At 49.3% G+C, this 27,447-nt stretch overlaps 1 protein-coding gene across 1 annotated transcript in view; it reads right to left on the reverse strand.

The window, feature by feature from the left end:
• The window catches only part of RAB3GAP2 (RAB3 GTPase activating non-catalytic protein subunit 2), a 684,945-nt gene that overhangs the window by 53,119 nt on the left and 604,379 nt on the right, over positions 1 to 27,447 (reverse strand). The window contains exon 34 of the mRNA XM_086927924.1: positions 17,764 to 17,922. Within this exon, the coding sequence (XP_086784050.1) occupies positions 17,764 to 17,922 (159 nt within the window). The remainder of the gene's footprint in view (positions 1 to 17,763; positions 17,923 to 27,447) is intronic.

Here is a 27,447-nt window from a genome sequence, read left to right on the forward strand (position 1 = left end):
TATGTAGTGAAGAAGGTGGGCTCCCCAGCCTGTCAGTGATGCGTCCGCTGTTAGTACTAGTTGTGGAACCGGCTCTTGGAACAGTCGCCCCTTGGAGAGGTTTTGTGGGTTCCATCACTGCAGAGAGTTGTGAGCGCGACTGTCTACCAACAGTAGGTCTTTTAGTTGTCCTTGAGCTTGGTTCCACTGCCGTGCTAGGCATTCTTGCAATGGACGCATTTGGAGTCTGGCATGGGGACAATGAATATGCAGGAGGCCATCATGCCTATGAGCTGCATGAAGACTTGATCTGGAAGAGAGTGTTGTGGCAGAAATTTGCGAATGAGCATCTGCATGCTGGCTATCCTTGCTGAGTTTGGGTATGCCTTTGCCACTGAGCTATCTATAGTAGCTCTCAGATATTGTTGTGTGTGGGACGGTTGTAGATGCGATTTCGGGTAGTTTATCGAAAACCCAAGACTGTGTAGCAGCTGAAGTGTTTGAGACGTGTCTCTTGCACACTGTTGGTACGATTTTATTTGTATGAGCCAATCGTCTAGGTACGGGAACACATGGATGTGTTACCTCCTGAGATGTGCAGCTACTGTCGAAAAGGATTTTGTGAACACTCTTGGAGCAGTGGTCACGAAGGGGAGAACCTTGAATTGGTAGTGTTGAGCTTCTATTGTGAACCTGAGATATTTTCTGTGAGCTGGATGGATGGGTATGTGAAAATACGCGTCCTTGACGTCCAATGTTGCTAGGACGTCTCCTTGCTATAGCAACAGGAGCACTTGCTGTAGTGTGATCATATGGAAGTGCTCCGACAGAATGTATTGATTTAGGGGTCTGAGGTGCAGTATTAGTCTGAGGGAGCCGTCCTTCTTGGGAATAAGGAAGTATAGGGAGTATACTCCTGTCCCTTGGTGCTGGAAAGGGACTGGCTCTAGGGCCCCCTTTTCCAGCATGCATTTCACCTCTTGTTGTAGCAGGGTGATGTGTTCTTTGGACATAGGACGGTGTCTGTGTGGTATGTTTGGTGGGGTTGAAGTGAGTTCTAGGCAATAACCATACTGGATAATTTGTCTCACCCACCTGTCCGTGGTAATTGCGTTCCAGACAGGTAGGAACTGTTGGGAGTCTGCCTGCGGTCTGGAGGTAGCGTGAGCCACTGTTTTGTGGCAGTGGAGGCTTTGGTGTTATTGCCTCCACGTCCTCTTCCTTTGTTATTGTTGCCCCTATAACCACCTCTGTTGGAATTTTTGTTAAAGGAACCTTGGGTGTTGCCTTTGTATGAAGTTGAGGTCTGTGAGGTATTGCCTCGTGTAGCTGCTCTGTATGAGGAGCGCCGAAAGGAGCCTCTGTGCTGCTGAAACTGCAATGCACCCACTGATTTTGCAGTTTCTGTGTCTTTCTTCATTTTGTCTAGAATGGTGTCAACTATAGGGCCAAAAAGGAAGTCTTGATTGACTGGCTGGTTAAGAATGGTGGACTGCACCTCATTCTTAAAGCCCGAAATACGCAGCCATGCATGTCGTCGTAGTAAAATGCTAGTATTATTAGATCTGGCTGCGGTGTCGGCTGTGTCCAGCGCACAATTGATGGAGGCGTTTGTAATGAATTTTCCCTCCTGTATGAGGTCATTAGCTTGGGCTTTAAAAGGCTCAGGCAGGTGTTGCATTAAGCTTTCTAGCTGATCATAGTGTGCCCTGTCGTAACGAGCTAGCAGAACTTGTGTATTGGCAATTCTCCATGAATTGGAGGCTTGTGATGCTACCCTTTTAACTGAGGCCTCTAGTATTTTTGACTCTTTATCAGGAGGAGGAGCCGCCCCTGTTGTCTGTGAGTTGGCCCTTTTGCGTGCCTTAGCCACTACCAGTGAGTCTGATGGTAACTGACCTCTGATGTAGGTAGGGTCTGTAGAGGCTGCTTTGTAATTCTTTTCAATCCTAGGATTGATTACACATGCCCTGGCTGTATCTTTAAATGTATCAGGCGCGTGTTTTAACACTCCCTTTAGCATAGGAAGCGTTCTGACATTTTTTTCTGAAGTAGGGAAAGTGTCAAATAAGAAGTCTTCTTCTATAGGGTCATTGTGCATGTCTTTGTTGTGATACTGCACTGCCCTATCTATTAGTTGGTTGAAGACAATGGTGTCGTCAGTAGGTGACAGCTTTGTTGGGTATGAGGAGAAGTCGGGGATGGGATGGGTGTAATATGGGTCAGTTGGATCCCCCCATGGTTCATCTTGTGGGTTAGGATCTACTGGAAGATCATAATCATGCTGAGGATGCTCCCCTGTGTTTCCCTCATTGTCCCTTTAGTGAGAAGGAGAGTAAGGAGCAAAAGGGGTAGTAGATAGAAAGAAATGAAGAGTCTAGAGGGAGAAGTCGAAAAGTCCTTCTTTAGAGGAATGGGGGAATGAGAGTCAGTGTCCAGTGGTCTCTTGTTCCTGTGTGGGATTGTGACTTTACCAGTATCAGGATTAATATATATTTTAGCCTGGTCGTCTGATGGATCCGGATGGAAGAGTTCTTCTTCTACTGTCCTTGGTTGTTTTTGACTTTTTTGGTTCCTTTGGGTCGATAACTCCTTCTGTTTCGACGACTTTCGGTGCCTTATTGCTTTTCTTCGGCTCGGACCCTTTCTTTGGGTCGACGAGTGATTTCGGGTCGACCGGGTCTTTCTGTTCGACACATTTCTTGTGCTCGACAGGTTTTTTCGGTTGACTGTCCTTTGTCTAGTCGATGGCTTTTTTGGGATCGACCGGTCTTTTTGGAGCACTTGGCTTTGGTTCAATAGCCTTCTCTGGCTGGATCACAGGCTTCGATACGGCACTCTCTACGTCGGTGACCACCTTTGGTTCGGTGACCTTCGGCACAGCGGGCGTTTTTGGCTGGACGGCCTTCTTCGGGTCGACGGCCTTCGGCTTGGTGGCCTTCTTTGGCTCGATGGACTTTTTAGGTTCGGCGCCTTTTGACTCGACGGCCTTCTTTGGTTCGACGCTCTTTGGGTCGACGGCATTCTTCGGGTCGAAGCCTTTAGGCTGTACAGCCTTTTTCGGTTCGACGCCCTTCGGGTCGACAACCTTTTTGGGTTCTGGAACCTTCTTTGGGATCACATTACTTGGCCCTGGGGTCTCTGAAGGCTTAGGTTTCAGTTTCGGAGCTGAGCCGGACGGCGGGGTTGGCGAATGTTTTTTCGGATCTTGGCTAAGGCCTTTTGGCGATGCCTTAACCGGAGCCTTCGGTAACGGGGTCGGTGGCAGTGTACTCACGATTTGCCCCGGTGGGATCTCATCGTCGGAGTCCGAGTAGTCCTCGACGGTGACGATCTCTAGGTCCGAATCTGGAGCTTCTGGAAGTTCTTGGTCATCATCGAAGATGTTTTCCGGTTCCGGTGCCTGTCGATGCATCTCTTGCCTAGCGGCCCGTCGAATCCGGATAGTTTTTTCCGAACAGAATGGGCACAGGCTGGGCAGGTTTCTTCCTTATGGTCTGGTGATAGGCACTTGTTGCATACTGAGTGTTTATCATTATGCGGGAACTTGGAGTGACATTGTGGGCACCTTTTGAACGGGCTCCTTTCCATCGACAGCAGGCCCACGTGGCGTCGAAAAGGCCTGCGTCGACGACTGGGTCGAGATGGAAAGCTTGATTGAGTCGAGAAGTACCGAGCAAGAACAATACAGTCGAAATTGAAGGCCTTTAGAAAAGTTTTGTTTCGATGTTGGAGTATAGGAATAACATCCGAACCCAATGGCGGAAAAAAGCAATCTGAGGATGGAGAAGATGCCCATGCGCACTGTAGTCCAGGGGAGGAGTCACCTATCTTGTGATACTTCGAAGACTCTTCCAGGACAACAAGGTGCAATCATCCAGACCCAACACTAGGCGGCGATCTATGCACAGATATGAATTCATTAGCCCACATGCCTCGAACACAATGTATCTGGTAGTGAAGATGCTAACCGCAGAATCCTTAACGTAGAATTATCCCCAGGCGTGTGACTGGATCCGAAAAACTTTTTGCCACAGCATCCCGGCGCGCCGGGGGTGGGGCGGCATCACGTGACTTCGCCCAGGCGTCGTCCGCGTACGTGACATCAGCGATGTCACATAAGTCCCACGTCAGCTTTCTTCTGAGAACTTTTCCGAGCCATAACACAAAGCCATCAGACAAAACTGTGGGATTATGGAAACAGTGTGCAAAAAGCAGAAACAATTGGAAAAAGGAATGCGACTAACATCACCAAAAGGAGCAGGGTCAGCACTACAGGATCTACAGGCATGGAAAGAAGAAAGAACAGAACAGAACACAGCCCTGAACAGCCACCCGGCCAGTATGTAGTCAGGCCTACTCCCTCGTGACAAGAACATACGCAAAATATCATGACAACAAGTAGCAGGACTACAACCCCAACCAGGAAACAATGAAGGAGAGCCAGTTCCAAGACAAATAGGAACAACAAACCTCCAAGCAACCCCAGCACAAAGAGCGACCCCCACCAAAAGGAGCAAAGGGCAAAGGCATAGCCAAATGACGGGCCCAGGACCCTCAGGAACAAAAGGGTAAAGGGGGGGGGGAGGGGAGGGAAGAGAATGAAGGCAAGCCCCCAATCCGAGAGCAAGCAGAACAGAGGGGCACAAGAGTACCTCTAAACCTATTCACCAATGCACCAAAGAAGAGGAAGGAACAAGCTACAAGACGGATCAACCCGTCAAAAAGCGAACTAATGTACTCATAGAAGACACAGCCACCCACCGGGAGGCGATTGCAGACGACCAAACCAAAGGTCCTCGCAGAACAGGGAGGAAAGGGGGAGCATGTAGGAATCTGCGGCTAGAATCGTCTCTACCAGAGACATCGTTACCAAAGGTAAGTAACTCGTACATCTGATAGAGACTACTAGCTGCAGATTCCTTAACGTAGAATAGATACCATAGCAACACCCACGGGGAAGCAGGGTCTGCGAAAGGACCCGACCAGCCTGGACATAACAGACGGTCCCACAGGGGATCAGTCCAATGGATAAGGCGAGGAACCTCATCCACCCAGGCAAGGGAAACCCCCACAAGCAGAACACCACCGACCCCAAGTGTGGTGTGTGAAGAGGAAAAAGAAGAAGGGAAGCCCAGTCACACTCAACAGAACAAGGGCAAGGCAAGGGGAGGCCGAAACCCCCCCACGCCCCTACAAGGTAACAGAACCTCCATCCAAGGCGAGGGCAAGGAAGAGGAAGAATAACAACCCAAAGGCTCCAAAGAGACAAGGGAAAAGAGGCAACCCCCCCCCCCCCACCCCCCCCCCAACGGGAACTCACCCTGCCAAGAGGGCAATTGAACCCACCACCGCCGGATGGCAACAGATCAGACAGAACGGCGCCAACAGCAAGAAGCAGTTGGAAGCAGGAAGAGTAGCCCGAGGCACCCAGGAAGACCAGGCAGGCTGCGTCTGAAATAGGAATGTAATGTAATGTAATGATGTCTTGTAAAGCACATGAATCACCCCAAATGGGGTATCTCCGCACTGCAGACCGCTGGAGAACCAGTCCTGGCTTTCCCTGTAAGATGGTCCCTACTGGGTAGCTCCAAGGTGAAACCAGGCATCCCCAGCGTATGTGGGGGGCCGTTGTGGAGATGAGGCAAGCTAATGCCCAGAGCTGCAGAGTGTGATCCCTGGTTAGAGTAGGCACTGAGGCGAGAATTATCGAGTCCGCTGACCCTGGTCCACGACCCTGCCGTGGCTGGAATTGAACCCTGGTCCCGGGCCGTCCTCTGCTTTCGGGTCTGCCGCTTCCAAGTAGTGAGCCACAGAACTCCATACACGAGTTCAAGTTCAAAAGCTTTTATTCGATTTGTACATACAAATCATACAAGCAAAAGTACATAATTAAAATATTAAAATCACCATATGAACTCTCCTAGAGAGGCGAAAAAGGGCTAAAGTGCAGCAAATAGTAAGTGATCATGTCTCTTTAGGTCAGCTTTTTGTTATAAAATACAAAACATTCTTACATAAACAAACTGGGGATCAGTAGGAGTTACTCAATTGGCATTTCCTGGGAGCTATACATTAAAATTATTAAGTAATCATACAATACTGTGGACCTCTACAAATATAATAATACCTTAATTACAGAAATTGATATAAAATTTAAAATTGAAGGCATATATATACAGACAGGAGTGTTAACGGTAATAGCATCATAAAACAATTCCTGGCAGCTGTATAACATAAGTACAGACAGGTAAGTAAAAACATTATTATAGTACAATACTTTTCCTGGCAGCTGTACATTTTAAAATAAAAGTAGCCAAAAAGAAACAAATCTCTTCGTTCTCTAATGAGGATAAAAATATCAATGCTGTTTGTGTAGTACGAATGTTATATTTAATAAAAATTGGCTTAAGGTATTTTAACCTGAGAAACTGAAAGAATTTACAAAAAAGTAAGAAATGGCAACTACTCTGCCGGGAGATACTGTCACACGGACAGGGTATGTCTGAACTGGTTTTTGTGTTTGGAAAAGCAACCAAGTGGTGAACAATGCCCAATCTGACCCGTGTTAAAACATACTGATGAGAGGGACGAGTCACATATACAAGATAGGATTGGAGTCCCGGAGTTAGATTTAAATCTTTATAAAATTTCACAGTGACAAGATTGCCAACGGTTTTATCTCGCTCAGCCTTACGGAAGTTTAGGAACGTTGTCTTGATTTCTTTTTTTGAAATAGAAACAACATTTTCAGGCTCACGGAACACATCAATGTTAAAAAGAAGGAGATACCAGCGATGAATATATCTTAACCACAATATACGTGAAGAGTGGTCCAAACCTATACAATCAAGGATAATATCCTGAGTGAATCGAGTCTCTGGCTTAGCCCAAATAGAACGCCACAATAAGAGTGGCCGAACTGCTGCTAAGTCAGAAATGTACTCGATCCCGACTTCTTCATGGATCAGCTGGATGGAGGCAGAAGGGGGAACACATAACAACCTCCTTAAAAACTTGTTTTCCTCCTTCTGCAGGGAAATACCCTCGCAGTGTCCCCACACCCCTGCCCCATACAGAGCAGAGGAGACACAACATACATTGTATATGTTCATCATATCTGAAATACTTCGTGAGCCAAGTTTAGAAGCAAAACGAAAAATACTACTAGTAGACCGTAGCATTTTTATTTTAACAGCATCAAATTCCGCGTTCCAGGACCCACTGTTGTTGTATGTTATTCCCAGATAACAAAAGGACTTAACAGAAGTCAACTTTTCCTTATCTAGAAAAAAAGTATGCTTTACCTGCTTAGCTGCCTGACCACATGACATTACATACGTCTTGGTTTTGTTCACACGAAGCCGCCTAACTTGAATAAACTGCATAAAATTATCAATTAGGCGCTGGAGGCCCATCTGTGTTCGGGATAAAAGAACAGCGTCATCCGCATAAAGTAACAACGGAACAGGTTTACCACCAATCAGGGGGGCATCTGCTGGGATGTCGGCCAAGGAACGGTCGACACCGTTAATAAAAAGGGAAAATAAAAGCGGAGCCAAAACACATCCCTGGCGTATGCCCCGAGACACTTTAAAGAACGGGGTACATTCACCAAGGGTGCCATAGCGGACTTTACATGGGTCTGCCGCTTCCAAGTAGTGAGCCACAGAACTCCATACACAAAAACCTCCAGGACAGAGAACCTAAGCGTGAAGAAGGAGGGGTCCGGACACATGACCCAAAAAGAAGCAGAACCAGAGCCACAATGCCAGGCCGCAGATAGCAGGTCAGACCTGGCGAACAGCGCCGCGACCCCAGAGAAGGACACCCCGGGGCGCCACCAAGGCATTTCAATCCAGCAATATGGGAATTGCACCTGCAATGTACATAAACGCCATGGAGAGCGAAGGCCCGAGGGCAACCACAACTCCCCAGCACAGAACAAGCTACATAACAGCTACCACTACCCCACAAAGGGTATGTTAAGTCCCAAGACATGGGAACCCTCTTAGGAAGAAACTTCGGCAGCAGAGGAAAACAGAAAGACCCGCGGGTAAAACCCCCCGCCGAAGGCTTATCAAGCAGCCAAAGAGAAAAAAAGGAAGGCCTAATCTCAGGGCCTACCTGGTGTAGATAACCCAAGCCAAAAAACACACAGTAAAGAAGGGCCGGTCAGCACCCAACAGAATCACAGTCCCAACAAAAGAGGACTCTCAGCCACATGAACCACACAGATCACACAACTGGGGCGACCCGCCCCAACAAAAGGACAGCTCCCAAATACCAGATCACTCATGTATCACTGAATGGGAGGAGGAGGAGGCCGAAGCCCAGCCAAGAACCTCCGGATGACCGATGTCCGCCGGGGCGTGGAACAACTGAGTGCCATCGAAGGGAAGATCCACCAGCTGCTCTCGAACATTTTCCGGGAACACACTGTCCCGAACCAAGCATGGCGGCAAAGGACAACCGAAGAACCAAGCACCTCCGAGATGTCCAGAGCGGAGCGAAGAATAAACGCCACCAGCTACCGGCCATCTAACGCATGGTGCCGCAAATCAACACCAGCACCCTCCTGAGAAGCTGCAGATCCAAGGGACTCCGCTGAGTCCGGAAATACATAAGAGTAACTGTGGGTCTGGGTTGAAAGGAACTCTAATGTAAGTCTCTAATGCTGTATACCCTCACCTAAGTGCATCCAAAGAATAGGTGTGGTATGCAACAGAACGTCCGCACAGCGTGTCAGGTTACTATCAGTTAACCAAACCGTACCGCCCTTTCCATCATTTAGACCACTACACAGAGTGGAGAGTCCTCGTTGTGACCACATCACCTGGATCTAATCGTGAAGTGAGTGGGACCTATTGGGATGTAGGGTAGGCAGGGTATGGTTACTAGAAACCGTGCATAAAGGAAAAGTGAGTGAGAAAAAATGTGCTCAGTTAAAATTGGAGAGTGAACGCAAAAAACACTTTATTCTATATGCGTACACTTCCGATAGATAAAAGCATTATTAGTGCAAAGAGCCAGTGAATTCAGCAAATAACTACTGACTAGATGTATAGGTCGACATGTTTCTGCAGTTTCTTGTGATCCCAAAAGTATCTACTGCTTCATCAGGACCGGTTGTAACTTTGCTACTGTTTCAAAAAAATAATAATAAGTGAGAGTGAACTGAAAAAAGGAGAAAGATATCACCTGATTACTCCTCCCACTACTCTTCTTAAGTGCGAGAGGAATGTGCTTCTCCTCACCTGGCTACAGCTCAGGTACTAGGGGCACCGCTCTCTCTGTCGGTACTCCACGCTGCCATCTGGGCTGTGGCATACCCTGCCTACCCAACATCCCAATAGGTCCCACTCACTTCACGATTAGATCCAGGTGAAGTGGTCACAACGAGGACTCTCCACTCTGTGTAGTGGTCCAAAAGATGGAAAGGGCGGTACGGTTTGGTTAACTGATGGTACCTTGACAAGCTGTGCGGACGTCCTGTTGCATACCACACCTATTCTTTGGATGTACTTAGGTGAGGGTATACAGCATTAGAGACTTGCATTACGGTTCCTTTCTACCCAGACCCACAGTTACTCTTATGTATTTCCATCTTATGTTTAGGGGGCCGTAACTGTTGTGGGGTCTTTAAATATTCCCTTGGACCCTCCTTCCATTGTTTGTTTACTCCGCTGAGTCCCACAAACAAGAGGTGGCCCTAGCCAATCTTGGTTTCTAAGTGATGATGTAGGGCACCAGAATGTGGGTGGTTGGTGGGGTGCAATTGAGAATGTTGTGAAAGGCAGTAGGACTTGGCTGTATTGTGGATGAGGTCTGTGTATCTGTAGATCCTAATAAATACCTGTTTACCAATGACCTGAATGTAGCAGTTTTCATTTGTGACAGAAGGCTCACTTCCACAGAAGGCCCTTAATTGTACTATAGCCAGGGCAGCTTCAAAGAAATGAAGCCTACCCAAAGGAGACAGGTGTGTCTTCTGCTTGTTGATCATGAACCCCAACAACGCCAGGAGGTTCACCATCATCTGCAGGTGGTCTCCAACTGACTGTGGCAAACCACCTTGAACACCTCGTCACTGAGGTAGGGGAAAATTGGTATCCTCAGCATCCAAAAATGGACAGCAACCACCATCATCACTTTTGTGAACACTCGAGGAGCACAGAAAACTGAAAATGATCTCTGCCTATCCTGAACTGCAGATAACGTCTCTGGACTGCAGGACAGATTATGAAAATATGAATCATACAGTTCCAAGGACATCATCCAGTCCTATGGATCAAAGGCAGACAAGATATGGGGCAGAGAGAGCATTTCAATTGGTCATTCTGTAGGAAGGTATACAGAGGTTGAAGGTCTAAGATGGGCCGAAGGCCCCCATCCTTCTTCGGCATAAGGAAGTATCAACCCTTTCCTTTTTCCAACCCACCTGATACCTGCTTTGAAAAGTATAACTTGCATCTCTTGCAGCAGAAAGAACTGGAGTTTCACATTGATTAACTCTGATGTGGAGGGAAAGGTAGGTAGAGCGGAAAGGTAGGTAGAGCAGAAAGGAAGGGTAGGGCATAGATATGCTGAACAATTTAAAGGACCGGTCTGTAAGATGTGATGGATAACCAACATGGTGGCAAATGCTGGACCTGGCCTAACACAGGCAGGTTGGTTGCCACTAATTGAAAGCTATAGCGACTTGTTGCCATGGGGGAAGAGAACGTGGAGGACTGATTCCCATGTAGGTCTGCATGTTGACTGCCAGATTCACGTCCTGCTTTGAAAGAAACAGGTTCATTGCAGCAGTGACTGGGGAGACTGATGTTGCCTGTACATCAGCTTTTTTGCAGAACAAGCATGAGCCATCAAATGGCATATTCATGTGAGAGACTAGTATGTCTCCAGAAAATCCTGTGGAGCACATCCACACATGGTGCAGATCATAATACTGCTGCCAACCGCCCTTCATAGACAATCAGTAGTATCAAGGCCCGCACAAATTATGTATTTGGCCACATGTTTACCATGATGAATGATTTGAGCTAGCAAGGCTCTAAGGTGTGCCAGGACCTCAGCAAGATCTCACTGACCATTTCCTACAGGGCACATGTTTATTGTCCCAATAAGAAGACTGTATTTACCGATCTCAATGCCACAAGAGAACAATTGTTGCAACATCTCAATTCTCAGAATTAAAGCCAAAAGATAACTGAGCCTCTGATGGCATGCCAGCCCTAATAGGAATACAGGAGCAGAGGCAGGCTGCATGGTGACTGGTTCTGCTTTAGTATTTTTGTCACACCAGTTGGGATCGAGCTGAAGTCAGGTCAGGTCAGACATCGGAACCAGCACCTGATCCTCCATACGCAACATCATCATTGGTACCTGTGTTATCAAGGGTGGGACCAGGGTCGGTCATGGAGCCGGGATTGAAGTCTGTACCGGAGTTGGTATGGAGCCCTGAATGGGTCTAAGGTGGTTAGATGGTGCATTGGATGAAGCCCTCTGGTGGTAACCTGCCTGCGGGCTCCTGTGGATCAATGGAACCTGAAGGTGCACCAGAGCGACCAGGAAGAACACCAAATAACTTCAGAATGACCTCCTTGAAGACATCAATTTGCTGCAGCATGACCAATGGTACAGGCAATTCTGGGGGTGTGGAGACTCACTGTGGAATTTCCTCTGCAACCGGAGATCTGGAAGGCAACTAACATTGTGATGCCCTTGTCTCTCCTCATTATCTAGAGAGTGTTGGGATGTGATTGAGCCCTACTTGGCCTTCTTGTACTTGTGTTTGGACTTTGCAAAGTTGACCTCTAGCTGGAACGACCACAGGAGTGGAAGGTGTCAGCATCCTCGACTTGCAGAAGAAGTTCTCATAGGCCTGCAACTTTTTGTGTTTGGCAACATACAGCTTAGTTTATTGCGACCAGATCATCTCCCGGATGCATGAGGGCACACTTGTCGCACAACTTCGAATTGTGTCCTAAGCCCAAGGACCAGAGACACACCTCATGCAGGTCTGTGATCAACATCTGCTTTCTACATTTGCGGCACGGTTTGAAACTTGTAGTCTTAGGAGGGGACATTTTCCCCTAGTACACTGTTATGTTATGTTATTTTTTTATTTAGTATAGCGCAACGGTTACTCAAAAAGAGAATCCCGGCGCTTTAGGTAAGGTGAAACTGGTTTCAGAATAACACAACACAGATAAAAACAGATAAAAGTCCACAAAAGAAACAGGGCTACAGGCAAACCTATTGAGAGAACAGCCAGGTTTTGAGGCCTTTCCTAAATTCAAGAAGACTGGTCGCCCCCCGCAAAGGGAGCGGTAAAGAATTCCACATCTGTGGGGCCAGAAGACTGAAGGAGCGGCCACCTAGGCGAGCCCTCCTCACACGCGGAACAGCCGCAAGAAGTAAAGATTCCGATCTCAACGCGCGAGTAGGGTGGTAGAAAGTGAGTCTCTTTCGAAGATGTTTGGCTCCCACCGCATGGAGAGCTTTATAGGCCAGGGTCAGCGCCTTAAAGGCAATCCGTTTGCGGATGGGTAGCCAGTGTAGCTTCACCAACAACCCAGAGGCGCTGGTGCGTCTACTTAGGCCAAAAATGGCCCTGGCCGCCGCGTTCTGTGCCACTTGAAGCCTCTGCAGCAAATACTCTGGTAGGCCCAGGTACAGACTGTTGGCATAATCCAGCCTGGAGCCTATCAGGGCCTGCACCGTCAGCCTCTTGTGATCTTCAGACAAGAGAGGCAGAAACTTCCGCAACATTTTTAGCAAGCCAAAACAAGTGCCAGTTACCCCCAGAATCTGGGCTTTCATCGTCAGCCCCTTGTCCATCTTAACCCCCAGGTTTTTAGCCATGGGAGAAGAGCCGGACGGAGGGAACATGTCGATGGGCCACCAGGCCTGCCAGCTGGGCTCCGAATCGCACCCGAAGAAGAGAACCTCCGATTTATCGGAATTGCACTTGAGGCTGTGCAGTTGGAACCATGCAAACACAGCCCCGAGGCAATTCTGGATACTCTCCCCGTCAAAGTCAGCCCCCCTCTCGCATGAGAAGAGGAGCTGAGTGTCGTCGGCATACGACACGATCCGGGCACCAAAAGACTCCGCCACCGCCGCCAAAGGGGTCATATAGATATTAAAAAGGGTCGGGCTCAGAATAGAGCCCTGAGGGACCCCGACTCCCAAAGGCGGCATTACAGCGGTGTCAGATGATGTCCAGATCGTTTGCCGGCGGCCGGCCAGGAAGAAAGAAAACCATTTGAGCACCGTCCCCCGCAGGCCAATCTCAAAGAGTCTTGCGAGCAGGCCCTCATGGGGGACGGTGTCGAAGGCCGCCGACAGGACCAACAACACCAGCATAACTTTGCCCCCGGAATCCAGCACCCCTTTGATGGTTTCCGAAACCTCAAGGAGCGCGGTCTCGGTGCTGCGGTTTGAGCGGAAGCCTGACTGGGAGTCGTGCAAGATCTCATGAGACTCCAAAAAGTTGGTGAGCACCGACTGAACGTGCTTTTCCAAGATTTTTACAAAAGCCGGCAGCAGCGAAATAGGCCTGTAATTAACAGGGGCTTTCGGATCAAGTCCCGGCTTTTTAAGCAACGGGATCACCATTGCCTGCTTCCAGGATGGCGGCACCTCTCCCGAGCTCAACGAAAGGTTGAGAAGAGGGTGAGCCAACGGGTTAACCACCTCCGCCAATTTACCCAGAAGCTTAGCTGGGCAGGGGTCAAGCGGAGACCCAGATTTTAAATTGCCCATGAGCGCAAGGGAGGCGGAGGCTGGCAGAGATGGAAACTCAGCCAATATGGCGCCCTGCATGACTGAGGGGGGCATACCCTCCTCTGGCACCGGCCGCGTAACCGGTTCACTCGAAGGAAAGGAGTCCTGGATGAGTTTGATCTTGCCTGTAAAAAAGCACGCCAGATCTGCTGCCCAGGATTCTACAGGGCCCACTTCCAAAGCGGTGGTCCGGGGTGAGATGAATTCGCGAACGATCGTAAAAATCTCCTTGCTGGAGTTCGAAGCTGCTTCGATTCTCCCCGCGAAGTAGGCTTTCTTTTCGAGGCGGATGTCGCGGTGGTAAGCTTTAACCGCAGCCTTGTAGGCAGACCTGTCCTTGCTGTCGTAATGTGCCCGCCAGGCCCTTTCGGCTACCTTGCACTGCTGCCGCGTAGCCCACAGAGCCGAGGTAAACCAAGGGGCAGAAACCCGCTTAGATGTCGGGCGGGGGGGCAGAGCAGGGGCCAGGTCATTCAGCCTCTCCGTCAGCCACTTTTGCAGGGCCTCCAGGTCGCTTTCCAGCACGCCCGACCGAGGGCAAGGGTGAGTCACAGCAGCCTGGGCTAGCATCTCAGGGGTCACCCTGCTAAATGCTCTACAGGCTCGTCCCCTCTGCTGTGGGACAGGGTTCAACGCCCTAACCTTGCCACTGATTACAAATTTGGCAAGCCAATGATCCGACCACAGGACCGGGAGAATCTCTTTCACTACCAGCGGAGAAGTCGAGAAAACCTGATCTAGGGTATGCCCCTTCTCGTGGGTCGGACCCTGTAGGTGTGGGATCAGTCCCAGCGGCGTCATAGCCTCCAAGAGCTTAATAGCGGCGGGGTCCGATGGATCATCCATCCGGATGTTAAAGTCCCCAGCCACTAAGCAATGTTCTGCTCTCAGGGCTAGACCCGCCACCACCAAATCAAGGTCAGCAAAGAACGTCCCAAGCGGACCGGGGGGGCGGTAAACTAGCAGTCCCTTCACTGATTGGTGCGGCGCTAGCGCAATAGAAAAAGCCAGCGATTCAGAGCCGCGGATGTCCTCAGTGGGCAAGATGGTACAAGGTGTGCCCTTCTTTACCATCAGTGCAACCCCGCCGCCCCTGCCCTTTGCTCTGTCCTTCCTGAAGATGTCATAATCGGGCGGAATGGCCATGGCCACATCGGGATTAGACGCTTCGCCCCACCAAGTCTCCGTCAACATAAGGCAGAGTGGTCTCTCAGTCTCGAGGAGCTCAAAAATGTGTTGCGCATGGCAGCTAGCCGACCTGGTGTTTAACAGCATACAGGCGTACTCCGCACCAGCGATGACAATAGGCGGAGTAGATGACAAAACCCGGGTAGGATGCCAGCCACAACCCGGACAACGCAACTTGCCCTTATGGCGGGCCGGAAAGACAGTGCGGCAGCAGCTCTCCCTGACATGCAAGGAGCGCAGCTCCATGGAGGAGTACCGCATCGAAAAGGCGCCCCGAGAACTCCGTCTCGGTAGCCAGGGCCCCACCGGCCGCCAAAACGCCTCCGGAACGCGGACGGGCGCAGACGGGCAGGACTCTGGCTTGACTCCGGCGCGAGTCAGGCGCTACCGCTGCGCGTCACCGCTGCGCGAGTCAGGTGAGCTTTAAATAGGAGCTCACCTGAACTCCTGCAGAGCGCTAGAACGCTCAGGCAAGTGGCACGTGATGGAGAAGTCCCCCCCCAAGATGGCGACCAGCGCCACAAGCAGGCAACCAGAAGGTGAAGTAATCCGTCCAAAACGCGGTGGGGGCACAATTATAGTGCAAGTATAGGGCCAGAGCACAATGGAAGTTAAAAACAAGGTAAGACAAAATAATTCTAACCAAAATGCAAAAACGGGAAATTTTTAAAATAATGCTAGCGCTGCGCGCTGTGATACCAGCAGCCACAATGCAGCCAAAGGCACCTTACCAAAGGCAGAGCAGCGGAAATGCTCGCCTTAAATAGGAGCTCACCTGAACTCCTGCAGAGCGCTAGAACGCTCAGGCAAGTGGCACGTGATGGAGAAGTCCCCCCCCCAAGATGGCGACCGGCGCCACAAGCAGGCAACCAGAAGGTGAAGTAATCCGTCCAAAACGCGGTGGGGGCACAATTATAGTGCAAGTATAGGGCCAGAGCACAATGGAAGTTAAAAACAAGGTAAGACAAAATAATTCTAACCAAAATGCAAAAACGGGAAATTTTTAAAATAATGCTAGCGCTGCGCGCTGTGATACCAGCAGCCACAATGCAGCCAAAGGCACCTTACCAAAGGCAGAGCAGCGGAAATGCTCGCCTTAAATAGGAGCTCACCTGAACTCCTGCAGAGCGCTAGAACGCTCAGGCAAGTGGCACGTGATGGAGAAGTCCCCCCCCAAGATGGCGACCGGCGCCACAAGCAGGCAACCAGAAGGTGAAGTAATCCGTCCAAAACGCGGTGGGGGCACAATTATAGTGCAAGTATAGGGCCAGAGCACAATGGAAGTTAAAAACAAGGTAAGACAAAATAATTCTAACCAAAATGCAAAAACGGGAAATTTTTAAAATAATGCTAGCGCTGCGCGCTGTGATACCAGCAGCCACAATGCAGCCAAAGGCACCTTACCAAAGGCAGAGCAGCGGAAATGCTCGCCTTAAATAGGAGCTCACCTGAACTCCTGCAGAGCGCTAGAACGCTCAGGCAAGTGGCACGTGATGGAGAAGTCCCCCCCCAAGATGGCGACCGGCGCCACAAGCAGGCAACCAGAAGGTGAAGTAATCCGTCCAAAACGCGGTGGGGGCACAATTATAGTGCAAGTATAGGGCCAGAGCACAATGGAAGTTAAAAACAAGGTAAGACAAAATAATTCTAACCAAAATGCAAAAACGGGAAATTTTTAAAATAATGCTAGCGCTGCGCGCTGTGATACCAGCAGCCACAATGCAGCCAAAGGCACCTTACCAAAGGCAGAGCAGCGGAAATGCTCGCCTTAAATAGGAGCTCACCTGAACTCCTGCAGAGCGCTAGATCGCTCAGGCAAGTGGCACGTGATGGAGAAGTCCCCCCCCAAGATGGCGACCGGCGCCACAAGCAGGCAACCAGAAGGTGAAGTAATCCGTCCAAAACGCGGTGGGGGCACAATTATAGTGCAAGTATAGGGCCAGAGCACAATGGAAGTTAAAAACAAGGTAAGACAAAATAATTCTAACCAAAATGCAAAAACGGTAAATTTTTAAAATAATGCTAGCGCTGCGCGCTGTGATACCAGCAGCCACAATGCAGCCAAAGGCACCTTACCAAAGGCAGAGCAGCGGAAATGCTCGCCTTAAATAGGAGCTCACCTGAACTCCTGCAGAGCGCTAGAACGCTCAGGCAAGTGGCACGTGATGGAGAAGTCCCCCCCCAAGATGGCGACCGGCGCCACAAGCAGGCAACCAGAAGGTGAAGTAATCCGTCCAAAACGCGGTGGGGGCACAATTATAGTGCAAGTATAGGGCCAGAGCACAATGGAAGTTAAAAACAAGGTAAGACAAAATAATTCTAACCAAAATGCAAAAACGGGAAATTTTTAAAATAATGCTAGCGCTGCGCGCTGTGATACCACTGGATTTCATCCTGTTTATGGAGTCCTTAGAAGGCAAAAAAGGATGAAATGAGAGCGGTGCTCTAGATCCATGTGAGAAGGCGTGGAAAGAAACAACTGATATCAGCGGGAAGGGGTAGCACTTAAATGCAGTTCTGGTCTGTTACTTTCAGGAACCGAGTTAAAGCACTGCACAGCCTAGTAGTAATCTTGAGCATAGCTGGAGAGAATTTTCTAGACCCTATCTGGTGCCAGTGGTGTATTCTAAGATGAAGAATCTGTGGTTAGAAGATTTAATTAGAAACATCTCAGAGTGGCCCATCTCAGAAAAATGCACCATTCTGGTGCTGGTGCTTCCATGTCCTGCAGTGTTTGTCACACTTTACAATAAAAGTTATAAATGTGCCATACAGAAACAGAAACTGGTACTAGGTACTCACCATCGCTTTAAGCCAAGTACAAAGTGTTGGAGGAAGCTTAGCTAGCAGCTCCATGCCTTCCTTAGTCTGAGCATGTAGTAAAGCATAAGCCAATCTCTGTCCAGTCAGCACAAGCAGCTGGGATGCAAGCACTTCTTTGTCATACACCTGGAGGATGGCCTGCAAACAAGATCAAACATTTAGATGAACAAACCATTGTGTTAAGAAAAGACAATTTTCTCTAAGAATTTCAGTATTTACATCATAAAACTATCCATAATGATAATCGCCTTTTAGAGCATACAGGGGGAAACTATGCAACAATTCCAGTACCAATACCACCTAAAAGGAGTCTAGCGAAACAAAGAAAAAAAAATGTCTAGAAAAGGTGAATATTCTATATTTCACAATTTTTAAAACTAATTTTTATGAATATTTCCCTCTGTAGGTTCTTTTATTTTAGAGTGCGAGACTCACAAAGAGAAGCTGGGAAGAAATCACGAGCCACCACTATATCTGTCTTTACTAACAATATTTATTAATGTGCAATTCACCAACAGCTTCAATCTTGAATCCAACCTTCATCATCAAGATTGTAGGTCAAGGGAGGGAGGACAGGATGACCAACATGGGGGTCATTCTCTAGCAAGCTCCAGCCTTCCACTCGTAGAATCCTGCACATTTCTTTAATGGAGTGCTGGCATAGTAACAAAAGTGCCCCACTAATGCCTGACACTTCCTGACAACCTGGAGAAGGCCCTTGATGCCACTCAGACTGCAAGTGTTCCACACTGGGCCAAGGAAGAAGTGGAGACTTTGGGCTTGGAGCAGGTCTGGCAGCAATCTGCTACACATCCTGCTTGGTCAGTCCCAGCTGAATCTACACCCTGTGCCAAGAAGAGGGGTTGAGTCCGAGAATGGTCTTGGGCTCAGGTGCAGGCATGGAAGGGAGTCAACCATGCAGAGAGGGATGAGTGCTGCAGCAGATGAACACTACATCTTCCCAATCCCCCTCCACTTGAGACCATTAATCCGCAAAACATTCATGCAGCAGTCGCATGTGTAACCTTGTGTGGGAAACTATGGTGATGCAGGAGGTCATCAATTAAAGGAGGCGCATTGCTGTCTGGATTGTGACCTTTTGATCTGGCTGAAAAAGAGAAAGCAACACATGAAAAGACTGGATTCATGCCGACTAGGATATGCTTTGCCAACCTCTGCATTGATGATGGTTCCCAGATAGAGTTGGAAATGGGACTTTACCGGGTCAATGGTAAAACTGAGTTTGTGAAGCAGGTTTATAGTGGCTTGATTGTGTACATAAAGTAACAATTAACAGGAGTAACACCCGTTAACCCAGGTGAGACCGGGCACAGTTTGCAACAAAAAAAATATCTCAAGTGGAGAATATAAAAAGTAGGACAATTCAAAACGGTGAATTAAATCCCAATTGGGAAGGGGGGAAGTGGTCAATCTAATTATCTAACAATTTTGTACATAAACACTGTAAATAACCTGCATATTTTGACCACCTAATCTTACCTATTTTCGCCGTTCACGCTGTTTTCCGCACCCTTATGTCACTGCGCTGTCCACCTTCACTAGCACACCCAGTGCTCACCTTGTGTGTTATGGTCATTGTATTATCATGTACTGCAGTGCTTTTTAACTACTTACCTAATTATAGTTTAATTTACTCCACCCTACCCTTCCATTGTGGTCTCCCTTCCTTTGTTCCCCTTCCCAATTGTGATTTAATTCACCGTTTTGAATTGTCCTGCTTTGTATATTCTCAAGTTGAGACATTGTTTTTGTTGATTGTGTACATGACACTGCTGTTGAGTTGCGCTCTATATCAGCCAATCTTCCAGGCATGGAAATACATGTCTTCTCAGGTGTGTGGCTACTACAGCAAGACTTTATGTAAAAACTTGAGTCGTGTTAGTGACTCTGAAAGGCAGCACTTTAAACTTGTAGTGTTTCCCACTTACTACAAACCGAAGGCAGCGCCGATGCGCTGGATGAATCGAGATGTGGAAGTAGGAGTCTTTGAGGTCATGTGCAGCCATGTAATCTTCATGCAGCAGTGCAATGTCATCCTCAAGAGTCACCATGTGGAAATATTCTGATAGGATGCACTTGTTCGGCACCCGAGGTCCATAATGGGCCTGAAATAAATGTCCTTCTTAGAAATGAGGACGTTGAGGACGAATACCTCTGAGCCCTGTAGATGCTGTGGCATGGGCTCTATAGTTTCTTTGAGAAGAAGCGCAGGAACCTCTTCCCGAAGTAGTTGTTGATGATCTGGGGAGAGGACATGTCTGCGGTTTGGCATGTTGGGTGGTATGGAAAGGAACTACAGGCAATAACTGTGTTATATGATGTCTAGCACCCACTGGTCTGAGGTGACGTCTTACCATGCGGGCAAGAACATCTGAAGTTGTCCCCCAAAGGGTGTTGAGTCCTCGGGGTTTGAAGAGTGGCAAGTAATTTCCTGAGTGGGGCAGTTCCTTTGGGGGAGCCACCTTGGCTCTAACTTTGGAGCTAATCCCATGGTAAGCGCCCCTGAAGTAGCCTTTTGTGGAGGATTGCTGGGCTGGCAGGCACTGGACAGGATGTGGAGGCTTCTGGGGAGGTGGTCTTTGCGTCTACATCGATACGTTGAGCGGCAAAAGGACACACGAGGTGTAAGTATCTAAAGGGTGCCCATTACCTTTGCTATCTCCATGTATTTTCTACTTTTTCAATATCTCATCAACCTGGGGCCTGAAGACATGTTCCCCGTCAAAGGGCAGGTTGAGGACATCCAGCATGAAGCCAGAGATACAGAGCCCGGTTGTATCTGCATAGGAGTACGCTGGAGTTGATGCAGCGAGCAACCTTGTCAGCAGCATCCAAGGCACACTTTTTTTTTTTTAAAATATGTTTATTGTCATAGCAAGGTTACCTTCATATGCATATTTACGTCATTACATCACTTCCGCGATATGTATTGCGGTGGCAGTTACAAATCATAATCAACTGTTCAATTTACCCCCTTTTCTCCCCTGTACCCACCATGACATGAAGTGTTATCACAATTTTCCATTTTTGTTGAACTCACCCCCCCGCTTCCCCCTCGGCACCTGCAAATAATACAGAGAATTCTCAAACGAGCACTGTCCATATTGGTACTTTCCTTGACATGATACATACTTGTCTTACGCTATCCTTGTGCAATGCATTTACAAAGTAGGTTACATCCGAGTTCCGCATCCTGGACTCCGGGCCTGTGTTTCGTGATGTAGTAAGGCCGGCGCCACGGGCAGTGACTACGTCGTATTTCAGTCAGCACGTTGCTGCAGCAACTAGTAGTATGAGAGAGTTATTCAATGTGTGTTTTCGCGCATAATTCAAAATCTCCCAGCATCGAATTCCAGTCTAGTGAAATCGGAGTCCTACGTAGCCCCCTACGCTCCTCTCTTTGCAACTCCTGGCCCTCTGCCTTCCCCCATCGCAACACCTCTTCTAACCATTTCTCCACAGTCGGTGGTCTTACTGACTTCCAGTTCTTTGCTATCAATCTTTTTGCAAGCAACAGCACTAAATCCACAAATCTTGTGGTCACACTCCTCTTCTTTTCTTTGTGTCCCAGCCCTAGTAAACTGTATAGGGGTAACTCATAGGGTCTGCCTGGTGCCCAGCTTGGGACAGTCCCAGAAAATATGTAACAGTCCCGCGTCGTCAAGGCGGCATCTGGGGCATTGGTCTGACGCCTCAGGGAACATTGCATGTAATCTGTGTGGAGTTAAATATGCCCTATGAACTATCATAAGCTGAATAAATATGAATTTAGGGTTGCGCTATACTTTCTTGGGGATCTTTATTATCTTTTTCCATTCTTTGTCCCCTATGTTTCTGCCCACGTCTTCCTCCCAACGTGTGCGGAGGGCCTGCAACTGTACGATTTTACTCGCCCTGATACCCTTAGTGAGCCACTTCGTTAGGTGGCTGCCCGACCCCATGAGATACTGCATAGCGAGCAGCGCATTGGTCGGCGGTTCCAAGCCGTCCCTTGCCCAATGAGTGGTTATGTAGTGCGTTACTTGTGCATGTAGAAGGAACAACGACCTCTGCGTCTGGTGCAATTGTGTGAAAACTGCGTGGGAAAGAAGTCTGCCCTCCGAGAAGAAACCCCCCACCTGCTGTTCCCCTGCCTTGTGCCATTGCCGCAGTCTACGCTCTGTGAGCGTGACGGTCCCCAGGGGGATACCCAGCAAAGGTATCGTGGGTGCGTATGCCGGTCACTTGCCAGTGTATCTAACCGCTGCTCTCCACTGCATGATCGCTAGTCTAAGCAAGTGTGGGGCTGAGTCTGGTATTTTAGCCTTGGGGAGCAACAGTCGGTGAATACTTCCCCTGGCCCTGTCCGTCTCCGTCATATTCAATTCATGCAGATTACGGCCCGCAAGCCAGTATGCCAACCATTGCAGCCTGCAGGCATATCCGTATGCTATCAGGTCGGGAAGCTATCGCTCCCCACGCTCCCTGGCTCTTGGTATCGTAGCGCTATTCCGCTCACTGTGCTCACTGCTGCTAATAATTAATTTGCGCATCGCTCGCATTATTATTTGTGGTATTGTAGCGCTATATTGTTTTGCCTTGTTCTCATTGCCTGCATTATCATTTGGAGCTGACTGGTATCGTAGAGCTACATTGTATTGCACTGCTTGATAAATCATTTGTGCCCGATTGTGCCGGTGCCTCTGCCCATATCTTAGCGACATCACAGACTGTGCCCCAACCTCGCCCTGTTTCACTTTTGTTTTTGCTGCCATTTTGTTGTTGTTGTGCCTCACAGCCCGTCTCTCCACCCCGCTCCCGCCTCCCAGCTGCTCCTCCCTTGCTCCGCCCCCCTCCACTATCTACATATGTCAGAGCAACAGACGCGCAGCATCCACGCGCAGCGATCGCGCCCCATGCGCGCCAAAGGTAAGCCCGTCTACGCCCGTCCGCGTCTGGACCGCGCCAAGCGCCAGACCCCCCTGGTCCCCGCAAAATCCACTCCACCGCATTACGTACGACATGCTACCCTCTCAGCACTCAACTCCGGCCGTCTCCCAGACTGCTACCAAGCCGCCCCAGTACACACCGATGGACCCTTCACCTGCCACTCCTGCAAGTTAGACTGCATCAGGACCCACACCAAATCCACAAACGCCAAACAGAACACCAACACTAACCACCTGAAGTGCATCCTGCTCAACACCCGCTCGGTCCACAAACACGCCACTGAACTATGGAACTTACTAGACACCACAACGCCGGATGTCGCCTTTCTTACAGAAACCTGTATGAACGCTTCATCAGCGCCCGACATCGCCATAGCCATCCGGATGACTACAAGATCATCCGAAAGGACCGCATCAACCAAACAGGAGGAGGCATCGCCATCGTCCGTAAGAACACCATCCGCATCACGACCAGTTCCGACGACAACCTCGCAACCGCCGAACACCTTCACCTCCAGATCCACACCGACCCTAAGACCACACTCAGAGGTACCCTCATTTACAGACCCCCGGGACCCCGCACACAATTCAGCGAAGACATCGCCGACTTAATCGCCCACACGCCCTCCCCTCCGAGGACTACATTCTACTAGGTGACCTCAACTTCCACCTGGAAAAGAACAACAACAGCAACACCACCTCCCTTCTGGACAACCTCGCCAATCTAGGACTCAAACAACTTGTAGACACCCCCACCCACTACGCCGGGCACACGCTCGACCGAATCTTCTCCTCCAGCAAGCACGTCTCCTTCAATCACGCCACAGAACTCCATTGGACGGACCATAGCTGCGTTCACTTCAATTACAAAAAGACCAAAACCCACAACCACCCACAACCAATCCCCCGCAGAAACTGGAACAAAATTACCACCGACCAGCTCTTCACATCGCTTTACCAAAACCCTCCTGCCAAATCATTGGACCCAAATCAAGCAGCCATCAACCTCACAAAATGGATCACCCATAGCGCTAACGAATTAGCACCCTTGAAAAACCATCAAATCTAGCAAGGTAGCAAAAAAGCCCCCTGGTTCAATGAGGACCTTAAGAATTCCAAGAAGATCTGTCGCACCCTCGAGAAAACCTGGCGAAAAAACCCAACCACGGACAACTTGGCCACCTTCAAGAACGCCACCCGCAAACATCACCAGCTGATCCGATCCACCAAGAAATCAGCATTCAAGGACCGACTCGACAACAACGCCCACAACAGTACGGAACTATTCAACATCGTCAAAGAATTTACCAACCCCACCGCCGGCACCAACGACATCACTCCCTCTCAAGACCTCTGCGACTCTCTAGCCTCGTTCTTCCACAACAAAATCGCTGACATACATAACAGCTTTGGCGTCCAGTCCACCCCACCCACCTCCGAACCAAAACCCCCCTCCAACAACCTTTGCGCCTGGAACCCAATCACCACTGAAGACACCATCCGCTTGATGAACTCCATCCACTCGGTATCGCCAGCTGACCCATGTCCCCACCACATTTTTAACAAAGCAGACTCCATTATCGCACCCCATCTCCGTGATGTTATCAACTGCTCCCTCAACTTCGCTACCTTCCCGGAAAGCTGGAAACATGCCGAACTCAGCGCCCTCCTGAAGAAACCCACAGCAGACCCCACCGAACTAAAAAACTACCGCCCCATTTCGCTCCTCCCATTCCCTGCCAAAGTCATTGAGAAAACCGTCAACAGTCAACTCGCCGCCTTCCCCGAATCCAACGGCTCCCTCGACCCATCACATTCCGGCTTCTGAGCCAAACACAGCACCGAGACCGCCCTCATCGCAGCAACAGACAACATTCGAACTCTACTGGACAATGGAGAAACAGCTGCCCTCATCCTACTGGACCTCTCTGCAGCCTTTGACACAGTCTGTCATAGCACCCTTATACAACGTCTCAGCAACAACGGAATACAAGGAAAAGCATTGGACTGGATCATCTCGTTCCTCGGCGGAAGAACCCAGAGAGTCCGCCTCCCCCCTTTCAAATCGGAAGCCACTGAAGTCATTTGCGGCGTACCACAAGGATCATCACTCAGTCCCACCCTCTTCAACGTATACATGAGTCCCCTAGCATCCATCGCGCGCCAACACAACCTCAACATCATCTCCTACGCAGACGACACCCAGCTGATCCTCTCCCTCAAGACCCAAACACCGCCAAAACCAACCTACACGAGGGATGAAAGAAGTAGCCGAATGGATGAAGAACAGCCGTTTAAAACTGAACTCGGACAAAACGGAAGTCCTCATCTTAGGATCATCCCCCTCCGCTTGGGACGACTCTTGGTGGCCACCGCCCTTGGGCAACGCACCCAAACCAACGGACCACGCACGTAACCTGGGCTTCATCCTCTACTCCTCCCTCTCGATGACCAGAGAAGTCAACGCCATCTCATCATCATGCTTCAACATCCTACGTATGCTCAAAAAAATCTTCCGTTGGATCCCCACCGAAACAAGAAAGTCGGTCACCCATGCACTGGTCACAAGCCGACTGGACTACGGAAACACCCTTTATGCTGGAACCACAGCCAAATTACAGAAAAAACTCCAACGCATCCAGACGCCTCAGCCAGACTCATCCTTGACATTCCCCGCCAAGCTCACATTTCCGGTCACCTGAGAGACCTCCACTGGCTCCCCGTCAGCAAGAGAATAACGTTCGGTCTCCTCACCCACGCACACAAAGCCCTCTACGACCTAGGACCCAAATACCTCAACAGGCGCCAGACCTTTTACATCCCCACCCGCCAACTACGATCGTCCAATCAAGCCCTCGCCGCAATTCCACGCATCCAAAGATCCAGCATGGGGGGAAGATCCTTCTCCTACTTAGCGGCCAAAACCTGGAATTCTCTCCCCACCCACCTCCGTCTTACACAGAACCACCTCTCCTTCAGAAAACAACTCAAAACTTGGATATTTGATAAGTAACGCACCCCCCCTCCCTCCAGCGCCTTGAGACCCTCTGGGTGAGTAGTGCGCTATACAAATTTTAACTTGACTTGACTTGAGACCTCCGCCGTCCATTGGCAGCAGCAGTTTGGCTAGACTTATGCGTCTTCTGCCCGTGCCCCAAACCAATTCCGTCAGTATCGTGTGCAGGTGTTTAAAGAAGGCCATGGGTATTAGGATGGGCAAGTTTGTAAAAAAATATATTAGTCTGGGCAAGACCACCATTTTTGAAATTGCCACCCTGCCAGCAACCGACAACGGCAGAGTGTTCCAGAAGCGTACTTGTGGCTTTAGTGCAGTAAGCGCCTTACCCAGGTTCCCCTCCAGGAGATCCTGCGCGTCCCGGTAGAATTGAATGCACAAGTATTTAAAGGTCATTGGCGCCATTTGGAATTGATACGGTTCGAACTGCACGTGTGTGTCTCCTCTAGTCCCATTGAAGTTATACCCGTATGATTTAGATGCATTGATCCTAAGGCCTGACAAGCCTCCAAAAGCATTAAAAACCTCCGATACTGGCTCTAGTGGGCCTGTGACATCGCGGAGGAATAATATATCGTCCGCATATGCTGATATGATATGGTGGTTGTTAAGGCTAGCAATCCCCATAGTGTCCGCCAGCGTGCGCACTTTTATCAGAAGCAGGTCCAGGGCTATTATAAAGAGTAAAGGCGACAGTGGGCAGCCCTGTAGTGTCCCCTTTTCAATTGCAAACCTTGGCGATATGCATCTGTTGGTCCTAACTCGCGCCGTGGGTTTGTGGTACAACAAAGTGACCCAATTTATATAATCCTGTGGGACGCCAAATTTGCTCAGCACTGCCACCATGTAATCCCATCTTAGGGAATCGAAGGCCTGTTTAAGGTCTAGTGATATACACCCTTCATTGACCTCCCCCTTTTCCTTTCTGGCCATTAGTTGGCTCAGTCTCCTTAAGTTCAAGGCGGTGTTCCTGCCGGTACAAAGCCGCATTGGTCTGGGTGTATCATATCTGGTATGTACTGGGATAGACGAGTGGCTAGAATTGTACTGAGTATTTTATAATCCGTGTTTAACAGGGAGAGGGGCCTGTAATTCTCTACTCGTAGAGCATCTCTCCCTGGTTTCAGTAAGGATACTATCAGTGCCTGTAGCGTAGATTCCGGCAATTCGCCGCTTCTCATTGCCTCCCTGTATAACGTGAGGAGACGGGGGGCCAATAGGTCAATGTAAGTCAGATAAAATTCTGCCGGCAGCCCGGCCGATCCTGGGGATTTGTTCCTTGGTAGTGCTTATATGGCTTATCTAACTTCTGCTATCGTGAGGGGCTTAGAGAGGTCGTTTTGTTGTACATCAGTCAGTTGTGGGATACATGCATCGGGCAGGAAGGATTCGAAGTCCGGCATGGAGAGTGGTGCGTGTGGACCGTACAGGTCAGTGTAGTAAGCCATGAAAGTATCATTTATATCTAATTGGGACCGCATTATCCCCCCGGTCTGGTCACTCACCTCGGTTATAGGAACACTATCCGGGGCATTCCGCGTCAGGCGCGCTAGCAGTGTACCCGCTCGGTCAGCCTGAGTGTGCTGCCTATTCGTGTATTCTCTATAATCGATTAACCTTAGTTCCTCCAAAAGTTCTGCGTGCTGTATGTGCGCCTCCTGCAATTGCATGAGTGTGCCGTCAGTGCCTGCCGCCTCA

Source organism: Lissotriton vulgaris, chromosome 6 (genome assembly GCF_964263255.1).
Source record: "Lissotriton vulgaris chromosome 6, aLisVul1.2, whole genome shotgun sequence".
Classification (NCBI taxonomy): Eukaryota; Metazoa; Chordata; class Amphibia; order Caudata; family Salamandridae; genus Lissotriton; species Lissotriton vulgaris.